At 45.9% G+C, this 10,492-nt stretch overlaps 1 protein-coding gene across 1 annotated transcript in view; it reads right to left on the bottom strand.

Moving 5' to 3' along the window:
• ALMS1 (ALMS1, centrosome and basal body associated protein) overlaps window positions 1–10,492 on the bottom strand; it is a 63,929-nt gene that overhangs the window by 20,601 nt on the left and 32,836 nt on the right. The window contains exons 8-11 of the mRNA XM_027701906.1: window positions 5,584–6,457; window positions 4,699–5,439; window positions 3,748–3,873; window positions 1,736–1,906 (exon numbers count right to left, since the gene is read on the bottom strand). Coding sequence (XP_027557707.1) covers window positions 1,736–1,906; window positions 3,748–3,873; window positions 4,699–5,439; window positions 5,584–6,457 — 1,912 coding nt within the window. The remainder of the gene's footprint in view (window positions 1–1,735; window positions 1,907–3,747; window positions 3,874–4,698; window positions 5,440–5,583; window positions 6,458–10,492) is intronic.

The following is a 10,492-nucleotide window of genomic DNA, read 5'->3' as shown; positions in this document are numbered from 1 at the left end:
ATCAAGTTTAAAACGGTGTTTTATGTTCTTTGTATAATGGAGTGAATTATAAATTCCCTTCTCTTCCCAACAGAGACTTTGGTGCAACGTCAAGATCATGGACAACGTAACCATTCCCAATCCCACCAAGTCTGGAATCGCTGGAATTTGTTTTCCCATACAAGGTCAGTGTTTATGTACTTGTGTAAGAGCTTCCCCCACAATCCTCCTGACAAATGAGCTCAGGCTTGGGAATGCCAGGCAGAATTCTGCTATTCCTGGACTTTTGCAAAGTTCCCAACCGACTGGAAGGAATGTAAACAGGCAAAAAATAAAAAGAAGTTTATATAGAGAAACTTTATTTAAAAAAAAAAGAAAACAACACATAACTTGGATAATTTTAAGCTCTAGACAAGCTCTGTGGGTTGAGGTAATCTTTTATTAGACCATCTAAAAATACAGTTGAAGAAGTTCAGGGAAGATTTAAGACATTCCAGTCTTTTGAAAACCTGTTTTAAGTTCCAACTGCACTGGTTGGTTTAATCAAACATTATTTCTCCTTACAGTTCTTTTCTGACCTGGGCTTTCAGACCATCAAATAATAAAAAATATAAAATATGTTTTAATAATTAAAACATAGAAAATAACATTACTTAATTTTATAGGAACATTTTTGTCCCCCTTTCATTTTTCTCCAGGTTATTGGTGTTGCAGCCTTATTGGAAATCTTCTGCTGCAAATAAAAATTATCTTTGGAAAAACCAAAATCCCTCCACGGTGAAAAGGAAAGCTCTGAAGAAAAAAACCCTCCTTGAAGAGAAGAATTAAAATGATCAAAGTCATCAAAGAATTAAAATCAAAATGCTGTGCCAGGCAATAAACAGCTTCCCTGAGGAATTAAGAGCTGCTCTGAGGAATCACTCAGCAATTCTCTGTCCAGGAATAAAAATCCTCATCCCTGCTCAGATTCCAGAAATTTTATCAGCCACTCAAAAATGAGGTTTAGTGCAAAATGAGTGTCCATGAGGACTAATTTGAGCTGCTGTCATGAGATAAAAGTGTCAAACCCACCAGTCAGCTTGGCCTAATTCCATTTTGTCAGCATTCCCAACAAATAAAGTGGCCGTTCCAGAGGAAAATCCTGACCTTCATCCCTCGGGAATATCATCCAAGAAGGTTAATGGATGGAAGGATGGAAGAGAGAGCAGCAGAACCAGTTAAAATTCAGGCAAACACCAAGGTGACAGAGATTCCTGACGTGACACCACAAGGCATCAGATGCCCGTGGGCAGGAACACAACCCCCATCCCAACAAGGAGTCATCCCTGATTTTGTTTACCAGGGAATTCCTGGCATTTTCTACACGGGCTCCAATAAGTCCTGGAGACACTGGAATGCTGACAAATACTAATGGCCAAGTATTTCATGGAATCATGGGATGGTCTGGGTTGGAAGGGATCTTAAGGATCATCCAGTTCCTTCCACTAGCCCAGGTTGCTCCAAGCCCCGTCCAACCTGGCCTTGGACACTTCCAGGGACGGAAAATCCACAATCCCTCTGAGCAACCTGTATTTTGGGAGTCAGGGAGAAGCAGAAATATGAGGAAGAGAAAACTGAGTCAAATTTAGCACTTCCTGGCAGCCCATCGGGAATATCCCAGGATCAGAAATCACGGATCCTGAAATGTAATTGTTTAGCTCTGATTTCCTTCTCGTGCATGAAAACAGAGGTGAAATTAAAACCACATTTGAAGTACCTGCAGAATCTTCCAGGGGTATCCTTTGCTCCTCAGCCCAGGCCAGCTTAGGCTTGGCCCTCTTACTGTGGTATCCTTCTTTCTCCTGGAGAGCTGCACTTCCTGGAGGATTCTCATCCCTCAAACCAGGCACGTGGGTCAGAAACCTTGGAGGAGGAGCATCATTGGACCCTGCAGAGAAAGAGCAACAACGATGAGGAAAAACAGGAAGCTGGAAAAACAGAGACAGAAATTCCACACCTAACCAACAATCCTGATCCCTGGAAGTGTCCAAGGCCAGGTTGGATGGAGCTTGGAGCAACCTGGGCTAGTGGGAGGTGTCCCAGCCCATGGCAGGGGGTGGGATGAGATGGGCTTTAAGGTGCATTCCCACCCAGCCATTCCATGGTTCCATGGTGATCCCTAGTGACCCAAGGCAGCAGCAGGGATTGCCTCACATTGTTTTCCAGGATCTTTGGAGACAAAATTCTTCCCTGAGAAGTAGATAAATTTTACCTTTTGTACTTAGAAAAGAACAGGAAAAAAAAATGAGTGTAACGAGTCTGCTTGGAAGCAGACACAGGACTTGGAATGTCCGGACTCCCTCCTGCTCACATTAAAATTCCAGCCATTTCCACTGCCTGATGTAAATGTCTGTTTTCCAAGCTCAGAATAGCAATGGAGAACAACTGGAAGATCGGAATAGGTCTGTGTAACCCTGAGACAGGAATTCAGGAGAGCAGCAGCAGAGCTTTCCTGACATCACTGTCCAGAGGTTGTGAAGTCCCCAACCTTGGAAGTGTTCCAGGCCAGGTTGGATGGGGCTTGGAGCAACCTGGGCTAGTGGAAGGTGTCCCTGCCCATGGCAGAGGATGGTCCTTAAAGCATCTCTCCTATGAGGAAAGGTTGAGGGAATTGGGATTTTTCAGCCTGGAGAAGAGGAGGCTTCAGGGCCTTCCAGTGCCTGAAGGGACTACAAGGAAGATGGAGAGGGACTTGGGACAAGGGATGGAGGGACAGGACACAGGGAATGGCTTCATAGTGGAAAAGGGGAAATTTAGGTGGGTTATTGGGAAGGAATTGCTGGCTGGGAGGGTGGGGAGGCCCTGGCACAGGTTGGGCAGAGAAACTGTGGCTGCCCCTGGATCCCTGGAAGTGTCCAAGGCCAGGTTGGAGCAACCTGGGCTAGTGGAAGGTGTCCCTGCCCATGGCAGGGGGTGAACCAGGCAGTCTCTAAGGTCCCTTCCAACCAAACCATTCCATGATTCCATGATTTTATCACTGTCTCATAATGTCAGAAACCTAAAACTGCCCTCCCTGATTCCCCATCCTTGTCAATCCCAGCAGGTGGGATTCACTCCCCTCCACTCCTTCAGCTCCTGCTCCCGAGCTGAGAACCCCGAGTGCAGTAGGGAGGTGGAAAAACAAGTTTTATTTTGTAATCCTGCCCTCCACTTTCCTAGAACCTTCCACTGCTTCATTTGCATGTGGCATTTTTATAACTGGCATCCTCATTTCTGCAAAACAACAGATTTGCATCACATTTGTTTCTCTCATTTTGGACGTGTGTCACCAGATAAACTTGGAAAAGATCAAGAGCACAGACACCTGAACCATCCCAATTTGTGGCTGGAATGTTGTCTCAACCTACTCCCTTGGGCTCCAGGTGTCAGGAATTCAGGAACTGGACATCTCCAAGATTAACTCTGAATATTATTTGGATCAAATAACTTTGGATAGTTAAAAAGCTCTGAGTGAAAACAACCTGCAAATAAAACCTGTAATGCCCAAGTGATCCGGGAGAACTGGCAGGGATTGGGAAGAATCCAAACTGAGCAGTAATTCCCAGAGGAAAAGAAAGGAATATCAAGCTAAAATATTAAGCTTTGTTGTTGCTTTTTTTTTCACTGCCAGAATGGAGTAATAACATCCCCTTCATCCAAGGAATGGGAAGCAAAGCAGTCAGGAATTGTGCACCTTGGGGTCATATCCATGGATTACAGACACATGGAAAATCCAAGATAAGTAAGTACCTGAGTGAGAGCTCCCACCACTGGTTTCTGACTCAACTGGAGGCATTTTGGCTCCTCCTTTTAGGAAAGGAACATAATACATCCCAGTGCTTCCAGAAGGTTTGTATGGCACCAGCAAGGGTTGAGCTGTGGGGAGAAATTGCAACTATTATTTCATTTAATTATCTAATTAACTGAATTATTTAATACCCACTCAAAGGTAGGAGGTTGACCATCACTAACCTCGAAAAAAACCAGCTTTCTTACCTATTTAATATTAAATTTGTGACTTAAAAGAATACCTCCTGTACCCACACAGCTCCCAGCTGATCCATGGTTAAGGAAATAAATTTAAAGGAGCATGGATTTGTCTCTCAAGTCAATAAAATCGATGTGCTGAGACATCAGAGTCCCAGCTCCCACTGGTGTGGAAAACCACTGAGCAATATCCACGTTCCCTGCATGTTTTTCTATTTTATTAATTTTTCTATTAAAATTATTCTATTTGTTCTATTATTTTTCTATTTTTTATTAAAAGTAGGACTGTGCATATTTTCCTCTTATTTTTTGTATTATCTTGACTAGAGAGCAAACCAGTAATTAGATTTATCTCTTGATAGACTCCAAGCAGTGATTCAAATCGAATTATCTCCACACAAACGTCAGAGAATTTAATCACTAAATCAGATTTAATTTAAAAAATGAGGTTATAGGACACACTAAACTCAGTTCTAGACAAACCTGATCTGAATCACAACTTTATCCATACAAATCCCTTCCCACAAAACTGAAAACCCCAAGTTTAAGGGTTGGATTCTTTCCCCCATACGAGCAACTTTATATATCCAAAATATCTCAAAAATGTTACTTCCACAAAAAAACAGTTTTATTTTTGGTTTTTAATACTTATAAATGTCTTGAACTTGAACAGATTAAAGTATATATATATAAAAAAGACAGGAGTTTGCTCACCAGGCTGCCTTGGGAATGGGGGAATCTTGTTATGGGATGTGACGTTGGGAAGTTCGGGCAGTTTCTGGGCAGCACCTTCGTCCTCTTGGGGATGAACATAAATTTCTGCTGAAAAGGTGGTTTTTTCAGGACCTTCTGTGGTGATCTGAGTGGCAGCATCTGAAGTCCTCCTCCCAGGTTTTGCAGGAAGCACAGAGCCGGAGATATTCTTGGGAATAAACCCCCCTGATCCCAGAGCAGGGACTTGAGTTCTCTCACTGCTTTGCTGCACCAGTTCTTGCCCAGAGGAAAACACCCGGCTGGGATCTGCTGAGGACACTGGGAAAGGTGATCTTGGACCTTCTGGAACAAGGTCAGAGGGTGGTAATTCGGGAGCAGCTTCTCTTAAATCTTCTGGAGCTTTCAACTGAGTCTTAACTTCGGGTTTATCCCCCACTTTCATCCCGTTTTCCGCGTTCACATTCGTCAGCTCCACGTGACGGACCCTGGAGGAAAGGGTGATGTGGACACAGGACAGGAATTTCTTGGTTGGTGAGGAGGGAGCTGCAGATGTGGTGGATAAAACCTCCTCTGGGGGTGAACGGTGAGATGTCTCCACTTGCTCCCTCCCAACCTCTGTTGGAATGAGAGGTGGTTCAGCAGGACTTTTCCTCTCTTCTCCCAGCTCGCTCCGACCCTGGAGCAAATCCATTTGTTCTGCTGGATCTGAACTTTCCAAGCTCTCACTGAGCTGGATGTGGCCTGAACCTTCTAAGATCTCACTGAGCTGGATGTGGCCTGAACCTCCCAAGCTCTCACTGAGCTGGATGTGGCCTGAACCTTCCAAGTTCTCACTGAGCTGGATGTGGCCTGAACCTCCCAAGGTCTCACTGAGCTGGATGTGGCCAGAGCTGCTCTTCTCCTGCTGGGAAGAGCTCAGGGAATGGGGTTCAATGAATGGATTTCTTTCCTGACTGAACCCCATGTCCCTCTGCCTGTCCAACTCACCCACATCCTGGGCCAAAAAATCACATTTTTCTGCACTGGGAGTCTGTCTTTTCCCAGAATCCTGAGCTGATGAAGAGTCTGTGTCCTGATAAACTCCAGCTCTGTCCCTGTCAGCAGAAATAGGATGAATCCTGTCTTGATCTGCAGGATTAACCTCCTGGAAGATGGAGCCAGCCAGCACTGGACTTGCAGCACAAGTCCTGGATCCTTCCCAGTGTTGCCTGTCATGGCTCTGTTCCCCAGTGGCAGCAGAGTCAACATCCAAAGGTGTGATCCCATCAAACCCATCCCTGAAGAGGCTGCTGCCCAGTGCCTGGGAACCCAATGGGGACTGGAGGCATCTCTGGGATGAGAAGGTGATGGAAGTGATTGGTTTTCCCATCCCTTCCAAGCTCTTCTCCTTCGGAGCTGGCACAAGGAATTCTGTTTGTACATCAGACCCCACTGCACAGGGATCCCACTCCAGTTGTGGGTGAAGTTCAGCCACGGTGTGGGAATGGCCTGGTGCAGCTGTTGGGTGTTGGTTGCACACAGGCATTCCAGGAGCAGCATTCCAGGATTTCAGCTGCATGTCCCTCAGCAGGCGGCAATGGGAGGGATGGGATCTAGGGAACAGCACAGCTTGGCCTGAGCTGGGCTCTGAGAGCTCCCGAGCCCTGGTGGGCTGGGGGGGTCTGACAGTTGGGAATCTTGGAGCTTTGAAACGCTCTGTGTCCTGATCCTGGTTATGGAGACGCTCAGAGGCAGCTCTCAAACCACAACCCCAGGGATCCTGGAAAACAGAGAACAGTTCACAGGTTGTGTGGAAAAAACTTCCCACCCTCACCAAAATCTGGATGGGAGAATTCCGAGTGAGAGGAGAGCTGTCAGTAATGCAGCCTGTCATCAGGAAGGGATGGAACTCATCTGTTGAGGGACTAATTAAACATTTATCATCGTTTCAGTGTGAAATCAGCTCACGTGGCTTTGGCTGATGGTTGTTACAAACATGGAACCATGGAATGGTTTGGGTGGGAAGGGATCTTAAAGATCATCCAGTTCCACCCCCTGCCAGGGGCAGGGACACCTTCCACTAGACCAGGTTGCTCCAACCTGGCCTTGGACACTTCCAGGGATCCAGGGGCAGCCATAGCTTCTCTGACCAACCCGGGACAGGGCCTCCCCACCCTCACAGACAACAATTCCTTCCCAATATCCCACCTAACCCTGCCCTCTAGCAGCGGGAAGCCATTCCCTGTGTCCTGTCCCTCCATCCCTTGTCTCCAGTTCTTCTCCAGCTCTCCTGGAGCCCCTCCAGGCCCTGCAAGGGGCTCTCAGCTCTCCCTGGAGCCTTCTCTTCTCCAGGGGAACCCCCCCAGCTCTCCCAGCCTGGCTCCAGAGCAGAGGGGCTCCAGCCCTGGCAGCAGCTCCGGGGCCTCCTCTGGACTCTCTCCAGCAGCTCCACGTCCTTGTGCTGTTGTTCCCAGGGCTGGAGCAGCTCTGCAGGGGGGTCTCACCTGAGACAGGGGCAGAATCCCCCCCTGCCCTGCTGCCCATGCTGGGGGATCAGCCCAGGCCAGAGAGTTTTTTTGGGATGGCAGCACATGTGGAGCTTCCCTACATTCTGAAACCCATGTGGAGGGATCAGCAGGGAGGAATGGACAACACTTTTGCTTCCAAGCCTTTTCTAATTCCAACAAAAGCTCCCAAGTGCTGGCAGAGGATCTCTGCAGCACCTCACATGCCTGGTGCGAGGGGAAGAAGTTTGGAAGAGAAGAAATGCAAATATCTCCAGATTAAAGGCCACACTCCAAACAAGGGAATAAAAAACCACACCCCAGACATGCAGAAATCCTGCCACTCTCAGAGTACAAAGAGAAAAACTGGGAATAAATGTGGGAAAACCTGAAGTTACCACTGACAGTAATTTATTAATGTCAACGTTGATCCAAAAATCACAACTAGTGTTGCCCTGGAGCAAATTCAGGGAATGACCCACCTGAGCTGAGCTTCCCCTCACTTGGACATGCACTCATTAAACAGGTATCACACTTATTCTCATCCCTGACACAAAATTCCACACTATCCTGCACACTCCATGCCAGGAAGCACGAGGGAACTTCTTAAGTGGCCTCAACTTCCACCAGAGAAGGTTTAATTTGGATATTAGGAAAAATTTCTTTGTGGAAGGGGTTATCAAGCACCAGAACAGGGATGTGGTGGAGTTCCCATCCCTGGAAGTGTTCCAAAACCATGTGGATGTGGCACTTGAGGACATGGTTTAGTGGTGAACATGGGGGTACTGGTTGATGGTTGGACTTGATGATCTTAAAGATATTTTCCAACCTCAAGAATTCCAGGATTTTAAGCGCGGACACAATTTTCCCAATTTAAGTGTCATTTAAAATTCCAACACTTCCATTGAGGTGCAAATCTGAGATAAATGTACTTGCCAGGGAGATGGGCCAGATAAGCTTATTTTTTAAAAAAAAGGCAACAAAATTTATGCATTATTTACTTTTCCTAGAGATTGCAACAACTGTGGAAGCAGCAAGAGCGTATTCCATTAATAACACAGCTCCCTGGATGCTTTTATCCTCATCAACTAGTTGGGATTTGGCAATAAAAAAATCAGCCAAACACATTCCTCTAAACAAACAAGAATTCCACAACAGGATTTTCCAGCCTTTCCACATCCCAGAAGCCATTCCAGCAAAGGTTGGATCATTATTCCACTTTTTGGTGCCCTTATCTACGTTCAACCTGTCAATCAGTTTATTTGGCTGCCTGAATTTGCTGGAGATGGACAAGAAGGGCTTGTGGGAGAATGGAAGGACACGGAAACAGAGCTGTTCCAAGCACAGGGATGATCCCAAGACATCCCTTCCCTGAACCACGTGCTGGTTCAATGGCCTGAAGTAACACAGAGCAACTCCCACAGCTGAAAGCAAGCACAGAAGTTGCTCTAAACTCATCTCCCCGAGCCTTTCACATGTTTTATTGTGCCTGTTATGTGTCATCCTTCCAAAAATGAGCCGGGTGCCATATGATCCACGGGAGTTTGCAGTGCAAATTTAGAGCTACAAACTCCTTGAACTTCCTGAAGAAGTGAGAAAGCACAAGGAGTGGAAAAATACAGCAAAGAGAGTGGAAGAAAACGGGGGGTGCAAAGAGGGAAAGGCAATGGGGGGCATTTGGCACCCAGGAAACACAGCTGGGGTAACAGGGTCCCGAATTTAGGAGGGAAATTCCGAGGTTTAATTCAGAGGTTTAATTCTTAGCAGCTCAAAACCCATGGGCAGGACACCTTCCACTACACCAGCTTGCTCCAACCTGGCCTTGGACACTTCCAGGGATCCAGGGGCAGCCACAGCTTCTCTGGGCAACCTGTGCCAGGGCCTCACCACCCTCACAGCCAACAATTCCTTCCCAATATCCCATCTCTCCCTGCCCTCTGGCACTGGGAAGCCATTCCCTGTGTCCTGTCCCTCCATCCCTTGTCCCCAGTCCCTCTCCAGCTCTCCTGGAGCCCCCTTTAGGCCCTGCAAGGGGCTCTCAGCTCTCCCTGGAGCCTTCTCTTCTCCAGGGGAACCCCCCCAGCTCTCCCAGCCTGTTCCTATCGAACATTCCATGTTTTTTGAGCCACTTGAGGACACATTTGCAGCCCCTTTCCCCGCACATGTCCCTGTCCCCTCCATGAACATTCCGCTCAGCCAGAACTTGAGAATTCCAGACGAAGCTCCTTTTCCAGGCGTTTGTCACAAACATCTCCCAGAGATCCTCAGCTCCCTCAAGACATGGAAAATCCTGACAAGCAAAAGATCCCAGGGGAGAACCTTCCCAGTTGTCCTGCTCCTTCCCCTCTTCACAGACGAGCTCCACACTCTCCCCGTGGCCAACATTAAAATATCACTAAAATATTACGGGAGATTTCTCGAGCTGTCACCCATAAAAAAAACGAAAACCTGAACTTTCCCAAAGAACATCCAGCACCTTAAATACAGATTTTATTCCGCTGAAGGAATTGTTTGTTAGAGTGCTGGGAACAGTTTGTCTTTCTCAACCTTAAAAAGTTTCATAGAAGGAAAATATCTTCTCCTAATCTTTGTTCTTTTTTACGGCCATGCAGCAGTTTGGCTCCAGGAATCCAACAGGTATTTTAAACACCACTTTCCAATTTCAATTTAAAAGAGATTATTTTGTCTCTGGCTGCAATTTTATATTTTTTTTTTCAGTGAAATGGTTTTTAACCATCTGTATTTTTCACGTGTTGTTTTGCTTAGAGGGGAAAAATACATTTATCTTAAGTATAACAAAAAAAACCCACCCACCCCAGTCACCTTCACTCTGTGAATTCAAAACATTTTTTATCTCAAATTAAAGCCACTGCAGAGCAAAAATGTTTTTGAGATCAAAGCACAAGGTGCTGTTGAACTGATTTCTTGGAAATGCGGTTTGCAAAACTGTGGTGAATATTTTCCTACTCTAAATTGGGATAAAACAATTCCCAGCTGACACTGAGTCACATCAAAGGAAATATTTGACTGCAACAAGTTTTATTTTAGGGCCAAACTGGGATCAAACAAAAGCTGAAAGTTGGAAGGGGAGGAAAAAAAAGGTTTGAGGTTTCCTGCTTTGTATTTGTGGTTTGGTTTTCTTTTTTAGGAAAGGTGGATTTTAGGAAAGGTGAATTTTAGGAAAGATGGATTTTTTAAGGAATGTGAACTTTAGGAAATGTGAACTTTAGGAAATGTGAATTTTAAGAAAGGTGATTTTTTCAGAAAGGTGAATTTTCAGAAAGGTGAATTTTCAGAAAGGTGAATTTTCA

Source organism: Neopelma chrysocephalum, unplaced genomic scaffold (assembly GCF_003984885.1).
Source record: "Neopelma chrysocephalum unplaced genomic scaffold, ASM398488v2 Primary Assembly neopelma1_174, whole genome shotgun sequence".
Classification (NCBI taxonomy): domain Eukaryota; kingdom Metazoa; phylum Chordata; class Aves; order Passeriformes; family Pipridae; genus Neopelma; species Neopelma chrysocephalum.
The sequence above is the reverse complement of the archived record's forward strand: the minus strand, read 5'-3'. Positions and strand labels throughout refer to the sequence as shown.